The 20,866-nt window shown below is 41.3% G+C and overlaps 1 protein-coding gene and 1 non-coding gene across 3 annotated transcripts in view; one reads left to right on the top strand and one right to left on the bottom strand.

The window, feature by feature from the left end:
- The window catches only part of ARHGEF28 (Rho guanine nucleotide exchange factor 28), a 309,778-nt gene that overhangs the window by 104,613 nt on the left and 184,299 nt on the right, over positions 1–20,866 (bottom strand). The window contains exons 1-2 of one of the 2 annotated variants that reach the window (XM_025389057.1): positions 19,294–19,449; positions 41–162 (exon numbers count right to left, since the gene is read on the bottom strand). In XM_025389057.1, coding sequence (XP_025244842.1) covers positions 41–162; positions 19,294–19,378 — 207 coding nt within the window. In that variant the 5' untranslated portion in view covers positions 19,379–19,449. Of the gene's footprint in view, positions 1–40; positions 163–19,293; positions 19,450–20,866 lie in introns of those variants that run through there. The other variant, XM_025389056.1, reaches the window with a different exon arrangement.
- Positions 4,828–4,891, top strand: LOC112627236. Its single transcript, XR_003120087.1, has one exon. It is a non-coding gene; the product is annotated as a U7 small nuclear RNA (small nuclear RNA).

The raw sequence follows: 20,866 nt of genomic DNA, 5'->3' as shown, positions 1-20,866 counted from the left end.
GAGAGGTAGAAACCCTCCTGTAATGTCAGTTGGGCCTTACCTGATCGATCACCATACAGTTAGCATAGACTTCATCACCTCCGTTCAGCATGTCCGAAAGCCGGCCTGCAGCAAACAAAGTAGAGGGTGGCTTGGATTTTTTTAGGACATCGAAGGAGCGATCTAGAGTACAAAAATGAAAACAGGGCAAACAAAGGAGAAGCGGTTTATTTTACAGTCAAGCTTTACCTTCTTAGACCATAAGAAAAAAAGTCAAGTGCAGTTTTTTAAGGTGGCTTTTTGCTAGATTTTAAGATCTATGTGCAAGTAATTTTTCATGTATATCCAAACCTCAGCTATCTAGAATTTTCATATAGGATGAAAAGTTCTAGATAGATAAATATTTGCCCACCTCAAGCGTTATTTTCCCCATCATTAGAGGGGGAAAAATCAATTAAATCTTTGTAAAAATCAATTAAATCTTTGCTTTCAATTTCTACTATATTTTAAAACTAAACTTCATTTCCCTTTATTAGCAACTAAATTTCAGGCTGGGCACAGTGTCTCATGCCTGTAATCCCAGCACTTTGGGAAGTCTAGACGGGCAGATCACCTGAGGTTGGGAGTTTGAGACCAGTCTGACCAACATGGGGAAACCCCATCTCTCCTAAAAATGCAAAATTAGCTGGGTGTGGTGGCGCATGCCTGTAATCCCAGCTACTCAGGAGGCTGATGCAGGAGAAGCACTTGAACCTGGGAGGCAGAGGTTGTGGTGAGCTGAGACTGCACCATTGCACTTCAGCCTAGGCAACAAGAGCGAAACTCCATCTCAAAACAAACAAAAACTAAACTACATTTCCCTTTATTGATAACTAAACTTAATTTTCTTTTATTAATAACTTAGAAGTATTAGTGACTGTACTGTGATCCTCAGTTTCCACTGATGTGCTCAGATTCAATGACGCTCTACTAAAGAACCCAAGAGAGTACACAGCCTAGCGGTTCTGGCTCAGTACTGATTGCTAACATGCAGACTCTCACACGTGGAGAATTTGCCTTCTATTTTGGTTACAGAAATGTTTATGCTTGCTTTCATGTCTCAGCTTTGTTCCAAATAGATGAGGTTGCCTAAAATTGAGTCCCAGAGAGTTAAGCTGTTGCTGTGTTTGTAGAGAATGAAGAGTCAAAGGCAATAAAACACATTCGAGCTAGAATGCCTTGTTTCTTGTGACCTTGGCTAGTTTACTCCCCCTCCAGATATCTTCACAAAGTTTCCTCATCCATAAAAGCAGATTACTATTATGCATTCCTCATAGTGTGGTTATGAGGATTAAGTGCGTTCAGACATGTAAAAACTTGACACATGCCTGGCACAAAGTGCTCAACAAATGTTATTTGTCAGAATTACTATTATATTTGTAATTACTACAGATAGCAATTTTTAACCATGTTCAGTGTGAAGCGCAAGGTTATTAATACTAATCATAGTGTGTTATGGTAATAACAGATTTTCAGTATGTGTAAATGACTTTCAGAGGGCAGAGTCAATGTTATACCTATAGTAAATGCCATCCTCACTTACATCCCAGTAAGTTTTCTTGAATGGGTGCATAGTGATAGTACTGCTGTTATTCCATTAGAAATGTCACATGTCCCACTGCCTGTCTTATCTATGTCATAACATAAAACCTGGTAAGCCCCTGGGAGCAAATCAGGAAATAAAAAAAGATTAATAACTGTTGGGCTGATGTACCATGAGCAAAAAAATATCCATTCTTTCTTGGAAAGTAATGAGGGCATCACAAAAGTTCCAAAGTTGTATAAATTGTAGTTTGATAAGTCAAATGGCCCTGGCTTCAGATTTTGCTTCTAAATCTATCTCTTCTCCACACAGAACACTGAAGTGTGAGATTCATTAAGCTTCTGAAGGAAACATACAATGTTAAAGAAAATCTTTTTTTTTTTTTTTTTTTTTTTTTTTTTGAGATGGAGTTTCCCTCTGTCACCAGGCTGGAGTGCAGTGGCGCCATCTCGGCTCACTGAACCTCCAACTCCCGGTTCAAGCAATTCTCCTGCTTCAGCCTCCCAAGTAGCCTGGATTACAGGCATGCACCACCATACCCAGCTAATTTCTGTATTTTTAGTAGGGACGGGGTTTCACCATGTTGGCCAGGATGGTCTTGACCTCCTGATCTCATGATCCACCCACCTCAGCCTCTCAAAGTGCTGGGATTACAAGCATGAGCCACCACGCTCGGTCATATTTTCTTCTTACATACACAATGTATTCTTTATAGCAATGTCTTTTTTTTTTTTTTTTGAGAAGGAGTCTGACTCTGTTGCCCAGGCTGGAATGCAGTGCAATGGCGTGATCTTGGCTCACTGCAGTCTCCACCTCCTGGGTTCACGCCATTCTCCTGCCTCAGCCTCCTGAGTAGCTGGGACTACAGGCGCCTGCCACCACACCCAGCTAATTTTTTGTATTTTTTAGTAGAGACAGGGTTTCACCATGTTAGCAAGGATGGTTTTGATCTCCTGACCTTATGATCCACCCACCTCGGCCTCCCAAAGTGCTGGGATTACAGGTGTGAGCCACAGCGCCCAGCCAGTCCACATTGTCTTAACTGCAATTCTGAAATCCAGAAAGCTCTAAAAATCAGAATTTTCCCCATAAGTTTGGTTCAAAAACATATTGTGTAGTACAATCTGACCTGAGCCCACATTGGACCATATATATTCTTTATTTGCTCTACTTGGTGTCAATGATCACACATTTTGCTGCAGAAATATTAATAGACTTGATGATAGCATTCCCCCGTTTCTCCTGTGGGAGTCATATCATATCAGTATGAACACCAGGCCAAAAAGATCTGAAAATTCTGAATTCCAAAACAAATCTGGTCCCAAGAATTTCAAAGAAGAGATTGTGGGTCTCTACAAAATCAGCCATCTGAGATATCAGAACACTTCCCAAGCTTTTATCATTCTTCTACCAAACTCACAAATTTGCCATATTTATATATCACCTATACTATTTCCTGGATATATTCACCTATATTCTTTTGTACCCATCTTAAAATGGACTCACCTTTTTTCTTTAAATGAAATTAATTTAAGAAATACCTTTAATATTAAGAAAAATCTTATCCCCACTGTACATAGAAAGCCAGTATTATTCCTGTCAAAAGCAGAAGGGAGGACCGGGTATGCTGGCTCACGCCTATAATCCCAGCACTTTGGGAGGCTGAGGCAGGCAGATCAGGAGAATGGCTTGAACCCAGAGATGGAGGTTGCAGAGAGCCGAGATTGCACCACTGCACTCCAGCCTTGGCAGAAGAGTGAGATTCCATCTCAAAAAAAAAAAAAAAAAAAAGTAGAAGGGAATTAAATGTACTGAAATAATGCAAACAAAACAATGAAATTAGAGTCTGACTAAATATTTGCCTATCAAAACTGAAAGTCTGAGAGGCCTGCTCTCTCTTTGTTGTAAACGGAGATTCTGAAGGATTAAAGAAATGTTAAAGATGCAAGGGTACCACACTGAGACTTTCTCCTTCAATCAACAGAATGATCAAAAGAAAATATCTGCATGACTATTCCTAGAGGAATTCACCCTACACTTTCAAAAAGTGGCCTACGCCAGGTGCGGTGGTTCACACCCCTATAATTCTCAGCACTTTGTGAGACTGAGGCAGGTGAATCACTTGAGCCCAGGAGTTCAAGACCAGCCTGGGCAACATGACTAAACCCTGTCTCCACTAAAAATACAAAAATCAGGTGGGTGTAGTGGCACACACCTGTAGTCCCAGCTACTTGGGAAGCTGAAATGAGGATTGCTTGAGCCTGGGAGGCGGAGGCTGCAGTGAGCTGTGATAGTGCCACTACACTCCAGCCTGGATGACAGAATAAGTAAGACCCTGTTCTCAAAGGGGAAAAAGAACAGAAGGAAAGGAAGGAAGGAAGGAAGGAAGGAAGGAAGGAAGGAAGGAAGGAAGGAAGGAAGGAAGGGAGGGAGGGAGGGAGGGAGGGAGGGAGGGAGGGAGGGAGGGAGGAAGGAAGGAGAGAAAGAGAGAGGGAAAGAGAAGAGAAAGAGAGAGAGAAAGAGAGAGAGAGGGAAGGAAGGAAGGAAAGAAGGGAAGGGAAGGAAGGAAGGAAGGAGAGAAAAAAAGAAAGAAAGAAAGAAAGAAAGAGAGAGAGAGAGAAAGAAAGAAAGAAAGAAAGAAAGAAAGAAAGAAAGAAAGAAAGAAAGAAAGAAAGAAAGAAAGAAAGAAAGAAAGAAAGAAAGAAAGAAAGAAAAGAAAGCAAGGAAGGAAGGAAGGAAGGAAGGGAGAAAGAACGAAAGAAAAGGTGGCTTAGCCCATGTCATCATCCTGTCACTCAAGTAATGGCTCCACTGAGACACTAAGTCTTGTGAAGGACATGGGTGTGCAAGAGTATAATCCAGCATAATCTCCTCTCTACTTCTGCCACCTAGAACCTGACATGTAAATTTAGTCACTTGCTGCAATCATTAATAACACTAGCACAAACATCCTTTTGAGTATTTTTCTGAGGCATACATAGCCTCTACTTGTCAAAAGATGTCTCAAGACAATAGGATCTAGAAGTGAACACAGACTCACAAACCAGAAAATGACGCAGACTAACAGGACCACCACTCCTTTATTAACTTCAACACTAAACACTGCAAATAACGGGCTTAAAACCAGCAGAAGACTGATCATGAAAGAAAATAAGCCTTAAAGAACACTTTCAAGTAAGCATCAACTACTTATATTAAAATGGCTAATTGCTCCACCATGTTTCAGCCTATTCAAAGGAAAAGCTATAATAGTTTCTTTTTTTTTTAACTGTTACAGCTCTTTTCAAATTTGTCTAGCAGGCTTTTTGGGTTAGGCCAGAAAGTTCCCAAAAATAGTTTCTTTTTCTTAAAGGTATCTTTTCAATATTTTCAAGAAATATGATTTTATCACTTCCATATGTAACTACTCCAGTAACAAATTAAGTGAAAAAGTTATTGATCCCCAAAAATGGACTTTTTCAATGAGCATATAGAAATAATTTGCAGTAAGAACCAGCTACTTGTTTTAAATTAATGCTGTTTTATAGGAAGTTTTTCTTAGCTAAAAATTAACTTTATAGTTTTGTTGATAATATTAATTTTTAATATTTGGTAAGCATATATTTCAAAGACAATATAAAAGTAGCCAAAGCTCAACTCCCATTTTTAAATGGCTGCAGATTTTAAATTAGTGAAAAGCACTAGTGTGTTGCAGTGGTTAAAAGCATGAGCCCTGGACTGCCTGGGTTCAAGTCTGTACTCCATTATCTATTAGCTGTGTGACCTGGGGCAAGTTACTTAAGCTCTCTGTGCTTCCATTTCCTGATCTGTAAAATAAGGCAATAATATATCCATCTCATAGAATTATTGTGAAAATTAAATGAGTTAATATTTTCAGTGATTAGAGCAGACTCTGACATAGTAAGCACCCTATAAATGCTTTATTAGTTATGCTTCCTAAATATTTAAAAAGTAAATGAGGTGGCATAAGTTTAGTTCTGATTCTTTTTAAAAATAATTTCAACCTCTGCTATAACGTTACACATTCAAAAACAACCCAAGGCCACTGGCATGCACAAAACATTCCATTTGCTTCATGAAGAGCATTTAAAATGTTGTAACTTTTATTTCAGACTTAGCTAGTGTTAAGAAATTTTGAAAAATCTATCCTGGACATGGTTAACTGAAAAACATAAATTGTGAAGAGAAAGAAAAGCTGTCAAACTGCCCATAGGATTTACCTCCAAAGACTGAAGGATGAGCTCTCATGAAATGGGAGGGATTATAACTGCAGGATAAAGTCAGACAATCAGAGACAGCATTTCTCAAGAACAAAGGCAGGATTTCAGAAACTAAGATGCCCTAACATGATGAAGTGGACTTGGGCCAGTTTCTCACTGCAAAGTGCCTGGAGGATAAACAGCAACTCCAAGGGGATCCCCAGCTCTCCACTCTCCTATTCTCACTGCTTTGTAATGTGATCTAGGTGACTCCACAAGGGCTCTGTGAAGTCAAAATTTTCATAAGCCTGTCCTTGCTGTACTGAATCCTCTAATCAGGTGACACAGGTGACAATAGAAAGTAAATAGATTCCACCCATAGAAAGAAGAGGAACTGGAACTAGTAAGGGGGAGAGGAAGAGGCAGCTGCAGATGCCTCCCTTCACTCTGACATTTACAACTACTTCCAATCTAGCAGGAAACAGTTAATGGCACGGCCCAGCCTAGGGTCTCTTCAAACCTGATTTCCAACAAAATCCACCTCTCCCTTAAGAAGCTAAGAGCCTTGTAGCTAAAGCAAAATGTGGCCTACTTGACTGGTTATGTAAATGACCCACGCCCAGACATAAACAAACCCAGCTAAGGCAGTTTTCCGCAAACCTGCTGCCGACCTGATTTGGCCCACTCTGAATGCCAGAGTGCAAAAGTCAGGTGAGGGCCTCTCAGTCCAGATAGCTCTTAACTGTGGCTGAGTATATTGGTTTCATTTATTCATTGTATTTTACTTTAACTCTAGACCTTTATGAACAGCAGAAACATTCACTGAGAATAACCACCATAAAATGGGGGAGACTTACTTTAGAGTTCAATTCCCAACATTCTCCTGAAACTGCCCATTATGGTCACCAAAGACCTTCCAATGACAGACCCTATAGTCAGTTCTCAGTCCTTCTGTGAGTTACAGTAGTATTTAATACAGTTGATCACTTCCTGTCCTTATCCTCCAGGACACCAGGCTCTCCAGGTCCTCCCACCTTGCTGGCCTTTTCTTCTCAGGCCCCATGGCAGGTTCCTCCTCATCTCCTGGATGTTGGCAGGTTGTACTACTTTAGGGTCAGTCCTCAAACTCCACTCTCTCCACCCTTCCCTTGGTTATCTGACAGCGTGGCATCACACACCATCATACGGTGATGACTCTCACATTTTCAACTCCAGTCCAGATGTCCAGAGCACTCCCCTGAGTCACAACTATCCCCTCAATACTCCTCCTAGTTGTCCAGCAGTCATGCCGAGCACAACAGGTCCAAAGCTGAATTCTTGATTCCCACCCCACACCCAACTTCTCCCAAAAAATGGCAACTGTCTTTCCTTGGAGTCACCCTTGACTGTTTCCTTTCACAACTGGATTCAGAATCTGACCTTTCTCATCACCTCCACTGCAACACCAGGCAAGCCACCACTGTCTTCTTCCTAAAATGTTACATCAGTAGTCTCTCTGCTCCCACTCTTGGCCCTCCATAGCCTTTTCTCCACAGGACAGACAAAGGAAATCGAGTCATGTCATGCCTCTGCAAAATTCTCCAACGGCTTCCCATCTCATTCTGAGTGAAGGCCAGAATGATGACCTAGAGTGCCTCCCGTTGCCTGCCCCTCCTCCACTCTCTCCCAGCCTCTCTGAAGCCCTGCCCACGACTCTACTCCAGCCCCACAAGCCTCCTTGCTGTTTTTGCCTCAGACCATTTGCACTTGCTGCTCCACCTTCCAGCATGGCTCTGCCCCTGGATATGCAGATGCCTTGCTTTCTCACTTTCTTCTCATCTCTGCCCCAGTGTCATCTTACCAAAGAGACTCTCCCTGATCATCTTATATGAAATGACAACCGCCAAGCCTTGCTTTATTTTCACTCATGCCCCTTACCATCACCTAGCATATTAGAGATTTATTTGCTCGTTGTATGTCATCTGTTTCCTTCCACTAAAACATAAGCTCCATGAGAACAGCAACTTCAAAGACAGTTTTGTTCACCATCTCCCCAGTACCTACAACCATATAGGCAGGCAGTGGATAATGAATATTCACTAAAGAGATAAATCATTTCTCATCAAGAACAGAAAATTCTCTTCAGGTCTGGTAATGTTTTCTCAGATTCTGAGGTTTTCTTGTGATAGGCTCTCCTTGCTACATGTTGTGATGGGAGTATCACTGTCTACTTTCATTCACTTATTCACCTATTCATTCATTCATTCTTTTTTCCCATACTTACTGAGTGTCTACTGATCACCAGGTACTGTGCAACCTGCTGGGCCCAGAACGGAACCCTCAGCCTCTATCAGCGACTCTTAAAAAAACATCTTCAGGCCGGGCACTGTGGCTCACACCTGTAATCCCAGCACTTTGGGAGGCCAAGGTAGGCAGATCACCTGAGTACAGGAGTTCGAGACCACCCTGGACAACATGGCAAAACCCCGTCTCTACTAAAAATACAAAAATTAGCCAGGCATGGTGGCGCATGCCTGTAATCCCAGCTACTCGGGCAGCTGAGGCAGGAGAATCGCTTGAACCTGGGAGGCAGAGGTTGCAGTGAGCCAAGATTGTGCCACTGCACTCCAACCCCTGGGCGACAGACTGAGACTCCGTTTCAAAAAAAAAAAAAAAAAAAAAAAAAGTCTTCAGAGCCCAGTGAGTATTGTCTATTCCCCAGGAGGTCCCCTGACCCAACCAGGAGGCTTTCCTTCTTCTCTGAGCTCTTCCTATTATCTCTGTATTTTGTCCTATGTCATCTATCACACTCTGATGATGAGAGTTTTCTTTTGCTCTTCCTGGTAGGATAAGCAACCTCCCAACTAGGGTCTCAGCTACAGATTGTCTAAAACACCACAATACCATGCACCTCTTATGCCTTCTGGTAGCAGTAGCCCAAGAGTATTACTGTTTAATCCCTTTATTTAAAATATCAGATAGGCTACCTCTTTGCTAACAAAATAATGGGATAATCAGGCAGATATGCAAAGTAAAGGTACTGGGAAGAAGATATCAGGAAGAGAAACATTAAAAAGGAGGAAATAGACATAAAATATGAACTACTATAAGAGTCAGCATCTCTGGAACACCTGCTACACACTGGGTAATTGTATCAGACACTACTACTATTGTAGCTAACATAACTATGGTGCTTACTCTGAACCAGGCACTGTATGATTAATATTTATTAACACATTTCATCCCCAAAACAATTCCATTTGACAGATGAGGAAACTGCAGTGCTATTTAAGTAACTTCCCAAGGGCACACAGCTAATCAATGGTGGCTCTCTGCAGACACTCTGTTATGTAGTTCAAAGTCCTTTATGTAATAATTAGGGTTACCAAGTATCCTATTTTGAACCAAAGAAAATGGTATTTGAAAAATGTCTGGTATTTTTCCATTAAGAAGTTTCATTAATGTGTTACAGTGTGACTTGTACCTAGGTATGTTCACCCACTTCCCGGCGCTGTCCTATTCACCCCTGGCAGTTTGCTGGGTCTTGCTGAGAAAACATTCATAGAACAGTAGATACATTATCTCATTTTGTTTAAGAGCACAACACTCAAGATACTCAAGACTCAAAGACCTAAAAGATAAACTAAGGTGTCAACTGCTATTTCTAGGTGATAGAATACAGGCAGTTTTTATTTTCAACTCTTTACTATCTGTAATTTCTAGATTTTTAACAATAATCATCTTTATATCTAAAGTAAGAGTCTGGAAAAGTCATATTTTTAAAATGTGCCTCTTATGTAAAGAAAAGCTGTGTGATTTTATGCAAAATGGCAGGTTATCAGTAAGTCGACCATATCAGATAATATATGTATAAATGTATTAACTGGAAACGTTTTAGCCAAGCATATACAGAATTGTTTTTTAACCATCTGCCAAACTTACTCTCCATAATTGCATGAGTCATTATCATATTTGTTTTGTAGACAAGAAAGCTAAGGCCCAGGGAAAGTGATTAACCTGCCCGGGTTATTATATTAAGTGGTTGAACCAGAAGGCAAACAGTCCTGACAGAGAGCAAAGCCCACCCGCTGCAGTATACAATCTCCCAAATTCCCTCATTCAAAGGGACCTTCACCAAGTTCTGAGGTTTATAGAAAGTCCTTTTCACCTATGGTCTTAGTGTGACCCAGAAGAAAGAAAAAACCTACCCTCGCAATGAAAGTGAACATTTATGAGCTGGGTGCAGTGGCTCATGCCTATAATCCCAGCACTTTGGGAGGCCAAGGTGGGAGGAATGCTTGAGCCCAGGAGTTCGAGACCAGCCTGGACAATACAGCGAGACCTTGTTTCTATAAAAAAATGAAACAAATTAGCTGGATGTGGTGGTGCATGTCTGTACATGCAAGCTACTCAGGAGGCTGAGGCAGGAGGATCACTTGAACCCAGCAGTTAGAAGCTGCAGTGAGCTATGTTCTTGTCACTGCACTCCAGCCTGGGTGAGACCCTGTCTCTAAAAATTGGGGTGGACAGGACATTTCCAGAGGCAAACTAGCATTCATCTCCTCGCCCATTCCTCTTCTAAGGTTCTCTCAGGATTTTTCCTGATATTAGTCTTGGCCGTACTCTTCTGAGCTGGATCTAAGGTTACAGAGAGGATCCATCCAAATTCCAAAATTATCCTCAGCCCAGGAATTTCCTGTGGGTCACATGTAAGCTAAAGTAACTCTGTAGATTTTAATACATAGCAAGAGTATCTGAGAGAACCCAGGGAACCTCCGTTCACCAAACTAGAGTCTCAATCCAAATACCCAATTCACCCTCAGAACTTACCTCACCTTCCTGGTGATCCTTTAACAAGAAAAGTGGTCCCTGGAAGGAGGTCAGGCCTCTCAGGGCAGTCCTGTTAGCCACAGTAACAGCTAGGGACAAAGCCAGTGGATTCCAGAGGTGCTGGGAGTGAGAGCTGTTTCTCCAGCTCCTCCCTGCCCCCTGGAAAAGCACAGTTTAAACTCCCTCCTAAACAACAGGCACACTTAGGGTCTCTAAAACGAGATCCTTAAAAAAAAGTCCTATTCTACTGTTTTGAAAGAACTAATCAAAATTATTGAAGAAGAAAATAAGCCTTTTCCCTTGTAATAGAGGAGAGACATAGAGGGAAGTCAGGAGAAGCGGGGTGAAATGCAGGCCTCTGAAAACAAAACCAATCTTTCCAAGTCCTCACTCCTCATTGTAGTAGCACAAAGTAGCCTTCAAGAGTCCCTATGTTTATGTTTGGAAAAAGGACTCTTGAATGTATAACTTTTTCTTTCCTTGCTTCCCTCACACAATCAGGCAGATATTCAGTCATGTGTGGTGTGTGGACTTTGGCATGATTAGATTTAATCAGCAAGCCCCTTCCTTCTGATGCAGTTCTCTAAGGCCTAAAGCAAATTAGTCCACATCAAGGAAAAACTGGCAAACTGAGGGGAGGAAAACCTGATATATAAAAACACCATGATAAAACCGAAAGACCTCAAATGAAGTGGCGGACTCTGATAAGACCACTTCAAGTGACTCTAAAAATACAAACTAATGAGGAAGATGCCCCATATGTCATCATCACAAAGAACTCTACAAATAAGTTAAATCCCCTATAATCTTATGGAAAGACACTGGCACACAAAAATATTTTGTTTCTTTATAATTCATGAGGAGCTCCATTCTCCAGTGCCCATCCCTACAGCCACATGTGTTTCAGGCCCCCTAAATATCCTCAAAAGTAATTGAGTTCTATAGACAAAAAACTATGCTAGCAAAATAGAGAATTTTCCATGGAAATGTACGTTTTTTCACTTATTTTTTATGTGTTCTCAGTGGAAACATTTTGAATGAATGAATAAATGGACAAATGGATGAATGAATGATGAAAGCCAAGTACTACCTGGCATTCCTCCAAATTGTTCTGTTTCTTCTGGTTGAGAAGCCCTACTTAATTCCCGAATCCTGTTTCATTATCCTGTGCAAGTCCGAAACACCACCGGGTAGGTAGGGATGAATGAGAGCTGGATGTGAGAGTTGTCAACATTCTTAACCAGGAGGCTCCATTGTCAGGAACGTCACAGACCAGACAGATGAGACAAGTGATTTCCCTGCTTCTGCGGAACAGTGTGAAATAAGCTGGGGGCTACTGTGAGGGCCGGTGGGTTTTTCCTGCTTCCGTCTGGGGCTCTGCAGTGGATCCCTTTGCAGGCTACCCCACACTATCATGAGGACGACCGTTACCCAAGCACACTTGCAGGAAGAGCAAGGTCAAGCAGCGGGGCCAGGCTCAGCTTTCCTGGGCCACTCTCAAGTGCCTACATGGTGAGAATGGGATCCCATAAATCCCGAAGGCCTCAGAGAAGAACAGGAAGTGGTCTGAATTGAGCGCTTGTGGCCTGTCATGAGGCCCACCACGGTGCAAAGGAAGAGACCAGATGGCAGATGTTTCTGGGGGAAGCATCTGGGTCAGCAGCCAGGGGAAGAGAGTCCAAGGTTTCTGTAGCGGAAGAGCCACGGTGGGGCCAAGTCAGGGTGAAGCCAGAAGGAGAATCACCAGGTCCTGACTAGCACCACAATCCCAGCTGCTGACCTTTATCACAGATGCCAGAACACCCAGTAATAAAGCACTCATGCCTTAGGGAAGAGCCTAGACCAGTCAAGCCACAGCAGAACCCAGGAGGACCCAGGAGGTGCAGTGTAGATTGAAGGATTGGGACTTTCCATCCCTCCACCTCCACCCCCCGCCATTAACCTCCACTGTCGCCAGGAAATCACATTCAACAGCAGCTTGACAAGGAAGAGTAGGAGACGGAAAAAACTTGAGACACTGAATATTTTACGTAAAGACACTGATCAGTCACCAAAAATGACTATTTAGATTATTGTATCAGACCAAGTTTTCTATATTAGACTAAAATATATCCTTTCCCCTCCCCTGCCCCACTGCCTATAGAGTGGGACCCCATGAAGATGATCAGATCAATTGTAGATAAAGACTATCTGGGTGTAGCTTGGGTAAATTTGTGCCACGAGACACTTTCAATATTTACTGCCTACTTTCTGGGATCCAAGTGCTGCCAGAGATGTGATAACAGGCTCGCTGCTTTCAAAGAATTCAGTGTCTTAGGATATAGAGGTTTAATAACAGCTGTAATACAGTAATGAGACGGCCTTTCCTAAACATATACACAAGGCAGAGTGGCACTGGAGTTACAATGCTGAACTCCAAGGGAATTCAGAGAATGCCTCTTGGAAAAAAGGACACTCAAGCTGCATCTTAAACAGCAAATTGGAGATTAATAGTTAAAAGTGGGATAAATATTCACTTGTATTTGCTAAAACAAACATAAAAGAGTGAGGGAGGAGATTTATGGAAGGCATGTGAGGGTGGCTCACAAAACTAAAAGAATTAAGCATCCAAGTCTTGAGAGGTAGGAACCTGGGCAGCAACAAGGGCCTGGAACCCAGGTAGGACCCTCTCACTCATCTACTTCTCATGTTTGCAGTATTTCCTCCTACTACAGGCTGGTTTCTTCCAGCTAAAGGTTTTCACTCCAATCTATCCAGCATTGCCACCCAAAAAAGAAGACATTGCCCACCAACCTCCAGTTTGAATAATCCCAGGGAAGGATTCTGATTGGCTGTGATTAAATCATGTGCCCAACCCAGGCCAATCATTGTGAACCGGGCAGGAGGAGTGCTGTGATTGGCCTAGTCTGGGTGGGGTGCCCATCCCGCTGCACTCAACAAGGCAAAGTTAGGTGAGAAGTCGGTAGCAACATTTGGACGTATGGCCAGAGTAATGGAGGGGCCACTTCCTAAAGAGCAAAGGGAAGAAACATACTAAGCACGCAAAACTAACCATCCAGGCCAGCACAACATTTGGCACCTCTCTACATTTCTGTATCGCCATGAATCAACAGGCCACAAGGCTAGGCTATTTTCTATCACTTTGATACATTCTATGTATATCTGACTCTGTCCTTTGCTTAGAAGGAACATCCTGCCATTAAAACCCCACCAAGCTCACCACAGCCTTACAGGCTATTGAAATGACATTCTTTGCATGATACCCCCAACTTGAACTGGTCTCTTTGCCTTGAACTTTGACGGTAATTTTTCCTGATCTCTCCTATGGGACTTAATCACTTTCTACCTTACTTAATTAATGTATCTGAATAAATAATCATTTGTCCTTCCCTAAAACCAGGAGTGATGGAGAGGAGTCCCCTGAACAAGAATACAGTTAATGATAATACTGTCTCCCTTCCACCTGCAGAGATTAACGGAGAACGATACCTTGTCCAAGAATTTGAGCAGCCAAAAATAAACAAAAATTTACTTTCAAAAATTTGGCAAAGTATTTGTTTAACTAAAGGGAGCTTTGAGGGTATTCAGCTATGTTGTCTGGCGAAGGGTTTGCAACGGGTCTCCTCTACTCCGCTGACAATGGTAGACCTCTAGGCAGAGTCTGGAATTGAAACGGCTCTGTATGAGGTTAAACACTCTCTTCATTGAGAGCCAAAGAAATCTTAGCAGGTTATGTCACCTTTAGGAAAATGTTTCTCTTCCTTAATAAGGATTTCTCTAGTGACCTACTCATCCTGTGGTATTCAGCTATCATTTGGGGAGTTTTTAGACTGAATACACACACGCATGTGTACATCTGATGTATCATCCACATGCATGTGTACATCTGATGAAACTTGACAAAAGGGAGGAAGGGAAAGAAAAAAAGACAAATAAGTCCATGAGAAAAAAGTATCTCACCTTTAAAAATCATTAACATTTCTAAAATGCCATCATACCTCCACCTACTTACTGTGTCAAGGATTATTTTTTCAGATTAGGTGCCTGCCCTCTAAACATGAAATGAGCTCATGAAATAGGCCAAAACAATGGTCTCAGGGTCTTAGGTCTCCATTCCAAGCATGCTAAATCTCTCTAACTGTATCTTTTTGTCTGGGATAAACCTGTAAACCTTCCAGGCCACAGTGGAAAGCACTCCCAGCCCCTTTTTTTCCCAATTCATCCTGTCTCTTCCTCTCCTAAGCCAACCATCCTGTGCTCCAGGCATCTGTGCATCTGTTCCCAATCCCAATCCAATGATGTATTTAAGTACTGTATCTGTGTATAGGAGGAAGGTATCAAGATGCAGAAACAACCCTACCATCTTGCTCCTCCAGAGTCTCCCCCTGTCAATTCTCCTCCTAGTAAAGATACACAAAGGAGAGGGAGGAGCTAAGATGGGGAGGCACGATGGCACCTTTTGAACCCAAGGTAGCTACCTATTGAAGTTTACCATCCCTTACCTCTACTAAGAGGTGGTGAAACATACCAGGAAGAACAAAGCCTTTTGAGTGTCCCGGTTCTTGGCCTGGCTCTGCTATTTATTAGCTCTAATTTGTGGCAACTCATTTCTCCTCTCTGAGCCTTGGAGTCCCCAACTAATAAATGAAGATGACAAACACATCTAATATACAGGTCTTTTACAAGACAACATGTGCAAAAAACACATTATTCATATGTCATTTTTCACTTCTTCTCCTTCTTGATTCTACCTTGGTTACTGTTCCCTATGTGTCCTGGTATGACTTTGGGAATAACTGTAAAACTCAGCCTCAGTTTCTTCACCTATGAAACAGAGACAATATCTGTATTACAGAGTTATTTTGGGACTCATATATCATAGATATAAAGCATATACGATAGCTTAGTAAAGAGTAGTTATGATTAATAGGGTACCATATAAATATTAGTTATTTTTATTATTATTAGAGAAAATACAGTGCTATCTAAGCTCTCCAAGGTTGTCAAGCTTTCTGGTATGCATCGCCCTCTTTGGCAACTGTAGCCTGGTTTTGCACCAGCAAAAAGAAAAAAGAGAAAAAAAATGTTCACACTATGTGTCATTGGAGAGGTAGCATATGATATAAACTGGGGAAGGAGAGAACAAGAGAAGTTGCACAAGTGGATAAAAGGCATAAAAGAATGATTTCAACATTTCCTGGGGCCTAATGATTTATACTAAAGTATGCATTTTAAAGACTGAATGACAATTATGAGAACCTTGGGTAAAGCCTAATTCCTATATTTTTCAACCCTTGATTAATAAGCAATAAATTTGTTGACTGAATCTCCTACTTAAAAAAAAAAAAAAAAACAGAAAATCAGGCATTGCTGGAGCTCTTCAAGTGGAACAGTAATGGATTCTGGCCCACTCCAATCATTAACTGTTGGGCTGCTAGTACAGCCTGTCCTGGCGCTACCTATGAAAGGAACAAGCCAACTTTTGGGAACCCTAGGAGTACATTTTGGGCAGCCTGGTTTTAACTGCTTTCATCGTGCTCCGTGCTGGACATGGGTCTTTTCCAAAGGCCCTGCTTCCAAGTCACATCCTCCTATCTTCCCTCTGAAGGGGTGAGGATAAGAAAGTACTAGATATACTTTTTAATTGAAATATGGTATTAGTGAGTTTCTGCTAATGTTATTTTCCTCTTGTTACCAAATCCTTGCTCTAAATTTTCACATCACTCCCTCCACAAGCGAGTAATACATATGTGTCTGGGTTTCTATCAAAAAAATAGTGAAAACTAGGACAGGAGGAGATATTAAACAAAGGAAATACTTGACAATGGAGGTCAGGACAAGGAAAGAACAAGAGAGAACATCAGACACTATTTCTGATCAAATTCAAGAGAGGTTTGCCAATAAGCCAGTAATTCCAAGCCCTCAAAGCCACCTTCATGATTTCTCGGGTGACTTGAACCTACATCTGAGAATGATGTTGGTGGTGATTAGAAGGAAGGGAAGAATGATTAAGAAATTCAAGCCACCTCAGTTCTGAAGACTGACAAAAATTCTTATGATATCCTTTAAGCGACAAGAGACCACAGTTCCCAAATGGCCATCAGACTAAAAAACCAAGTCCCTTGGTATTTCTTCCACTATATGGAGGGGGCATGTCTGGGTCCCGGGAGATGGGTCCCCACATTAAGATCCCTGTAAGCAGAGACAGCATCTGTCAGGGTCATTACTTCACCATACCCTCAAGAACAGTGCCTGCCACCCCCCACCCCAGATGTTTGTTGAACATATGAATAATGCCCCCTTACATCACTGTTGCCCTCATCTGTCAAATGAGGGAATTGGACCAGATTGTCTCTAAGGCCCTTTAGGCTCTAAGGATCTGTGATTCTGGGACTCCGTCCAGCTAGCATTACAGCATGACCAAACCCACTCTTCATAACTAAATCACCATGATTTCATAAAGAACGTAAGTGTGGAACATGGTCTAACAATCCCCACCTCTCTGCTACCAACCTAATTTTCACTCATCTTTTATCAGTGGCAAATAGTTAATCATTCCCATATCCCAGGTACCTGCTTTCACTTGAATCATGTTTAATTTATACATAGCTATGCTATGACTTTCTGTTGCAGCTCATACTGGCCATGCTTCAACTTTGGATTTAAAAGGAGAGCATGATGAATGCATTCCCTACAACTCCAACAGACTCTCAAAGCTCTCCACTGGCCTCCTCATCATTAATCCCATGTCCCTCTAGTGTTAGGCCACCCAGGTCCCAACAACGTTGGGCCACATAAATACAAAACTAAATAAAGCAGATTACACCCCAAATTTAACTGGGTTAGAATTGACACAGAGATTTGGTAGACTCTACAGAACGGTACCTACCCTCTAGAAGCTTTCAATGTACCAGAACTAATAATATTCACTCCAAAGTAGTAATAACTTTGTGTATCTCCTCTCTCAAAAACAATTTACATGGTTTTTTATTTACTATTTGGGAATAATTTCGAACTTACAGAAAAGCTAAAGGATATCCACTAATTTTTTTTAAGCTGAAAGAGTAACAGCAGCACAAAAAAATAGCAATATATACTATTTACCCAGATTTACATATTGTTAACATTGTACTCCATTTTCTATTTGTGTACAAGCTTGTTTTATAAGCACATGCTTGTACTGTTTTTTATATATATATATATATGATTCACCCCCTGAATCATTTAATAGTAAGTTACATATATCATGGCCTTTTAATATACGACTGTATCCACCAAAGATATACAGGCTTTTGTGTTGAAATTTTTTTCAATCTGTTCCTTATAACATCTATAAAATCAATAAAATAGAAAAATCAATTTTCTTAGATAAAAAATAAATTTTTAAAACATTAATTTTAATGTCTTAAAATAGTATATTGAATATAAGCTATTCAAGTCTTCAATGATAGAATTTGAAGGATGGCAGCTGAGCAACATGAAAAATGTGTTCAGGCTGAGTCTTTCTACTAGCCCTAGATGGTAAGCACATCTTATTCCTGGGGTTGGCCTTGGTCTAAGCTAAAGAGCAAACAAGCCAAATAAACACTTCTATTTTATTTCAGAAGGAAGAAAGAAGATGCTCGAAGCTAGGCTGGTATGCTGACAACTGCTCGTGTCCATCCTCCTCTGGGAGAAGCACAGGATGACAGGGTAAGCCATCCTGCTCCCTAGGACAGGTATGCTCCCGAAGGACAGTGCTGCAGAGGCAACCCGCTTAGAAACACCTTTCCTGCTTGTAAGTTTATGAAAATGTTCCTTTTCTCCTTGAATTAAAAACATAACCACACACGTCCCTGCACAAGACAAGAAAGGGGAAGGATTACACACTATCTTATTTTTTTAAACCTCAGAAGGCAACAATCACTGCCAGCTAAGCCCAGCCGAGGATGGGACAACAGCTTCTCAGGGTACCGCTTCTGCACCCTAACACCAGCTTGCCCCTTGTTTCCATGGCCCACACTACAACAAGAATGGGCTTTAAGTAAGAGAGAATAAGCAATGCAAACCCATTCCATTATCAATCATGCTCAGATAAATGGCTCTTCTTCCTTCAGCAGTAAAGGATTTTACTTACTTGATAATTATTTTTGGTAAACTATTTAATATGTGACTATATTCTCTGAAGTTATACAGGCTTTTGTGTTGAAAGTATTTTTTTCAAATCCTTTCCTTATAACATCTATAAAATCAATAAAATAGTATAAAATAGAAAAATTTTCTTAATTACAAAAAAATTTTTTTAATTACTATACACTTGAAAACTAAAACAAAAGATGCAGAAACTGGGTATGAAACACATGCGTATTCTCTGCAAATCCCACAAAGACTGAACATGTTTAAATCAACAGGACTCTTTATTGTCAAGGTAACTCCAAGGTAATTCTGATTTAAGTGAATCCAAAACATTTACCTTATACTAAACTCCCTTCTTTCTTTTTTTTAAAAAGAGAATTGCACATACATAATAACACCAAGGTAGGTAGATTCGAAGTGAAAGGAACATAAGAATTAGTAGGTTTGCCTCAGAAACCTGTATGTATGGGTACAGTGAGAGTTTTATAAAGGCACGTATAAACACGCGCTACATTGGAAAAACAGTCTGGCAAAGAAACAAGGAAAAGAAAGGTAAGAATAGAATGTCTCGTTTTGCCCATGAAAGAAAGAAAAGATACTGCAATCTACCTTGTTTGGGCGTCCTTCTTCGAATCTTCATTTTGGGAAAGGAAGGCCACGAGTAGTTAAAAGGTGAGTCGGAGTCAGAATCCATCTTTTTGTTTTGGTGAAATCAACAGATGAAACAGTAGAGACTCGGGAAGAACTCGGGGCGTCCCCAGTCAGGAGGCAAGCCTCCCCGTGTGATGTAAAGGGAAGGAATGAGACTGGATGAAATAGCTCCTGCACACCAGGGAGGGAAAGGCAATAAATGTTTTGCTTCCTTCGGGCATTCAGGCGTGTAGACCGACAAGGAGGCTGTAAATATTAAAGCCAAACTAGGGAAGTAAAGGAGGGAGAAGGCGGGGAGCTAAGAGTGGCTCAAACACTGCAGTCCACTTATTCAAAAGGTCATTGGGAGCAAATGAATCATTAACTCCCCTCTTCTCGTTGCTGGAAATGGAAATGAAGGAGGCCGGTAACTGGGAACTAAAAGAGAGCTGCCTGTGATTGAAGAAAAGCCTCCGAACGCAGGCTTGTTTTGAGTGAGAGTATCGCTTCTCGGAAGAGCCACCCAGTGCTGTGTTAGATAAAGGTTGAGGTTTATGTGTGTGGACAGCCAGAAAGCTTGATCCCCAGGCAAATGAAGGGCAGCAGACTCCAGGAAGAGCTCTTTCCAGAGCAGACTGTTCTTTCATGCCATTGGCAGCTTGGGCAGCTTTTCGGATCTAAGAACCAAAACAGCTCTGATCATTCATTTAAGAATCCAGTCTCACCACCCTTTTAATCCTAATGTGGTTGGAAGTTTTAACTTTTATATAGATTGTACTCGTTTCATTAGATTCATACAAAGTTATCTACCACTGTTTAGCACAATTGGGGTATTTCCATATTGGTCCTGTCACCAAGTTTGGCCGTCAATCATCAGGATTTTGGCGCCTTTATAGCTCTGATCTAAACTTTCAGTCCATCTCAATAGAGTTGGTGACTAATTTACCACAAACCAACAGTTCTTGCAGTCTCCCTGAACAATTCTCCAGTAATTAGCATTCAGGAGAAGCTCATTACTGCCTCCCCATAAATCGTGGCACTGCTCAGGCTCACTTCTCCGCTTCCTATAGGCACATAGATATGCATGCCCCAAATAAGCTCAAGCACAACAGCCGAGATCTGCAGTGGAAAAAAAAAGATATCCCAAATGTTATCAGGGAGTCTCTTTTAAGCATTTCTTTTAGTAGAAACGATAGCAAGAAATGTTTGTTTTGTTTTGTGAGGTCACCTGATGTCCAAATAAACTAAAGGACATTGGAAATAATATGAGGATCCATTAAGTCTGCAGATTTAGAAGCTGACAGTATGTGTCTTAATTAACATTCATTTCTTTGCTTCAATTATTTCCTAAATTGTCAGTACTACTGTGCCACGCTGTGCAAGAAAATAGCTGCATAGCCTGCTCCATGGAAGCTAATCCTGTCTGATTGGATAGGGGTTGAGTGCGGGCTACAGGGAGAAGAGGAGAAAGAGGAGAGACCACTTAATTTCAAATTTAAATCAAAATCAGAATTACATAAATCACTGCTGTGTTTTTATATAGTTTGTCACA

Source organism: Theropithecus gelada, chromosome 6, assembly GCF_003255815.1.
Source record: "Theropithecus gelada isolate Dixy chromosome 6, Tgel_1.0, whole genome shotgun sequence".
Taxonomy (NCBI): Eukaryota; Metazoa; Chordata; class Mammalia; order Primates; family Cercopithecidae; genus Theropithecus; species Theropithecus gelada.
Note: the sequence above shows the minus strand (reverse complement) of the source record. Positions and strands in the feature narration are given on the sequence as shown.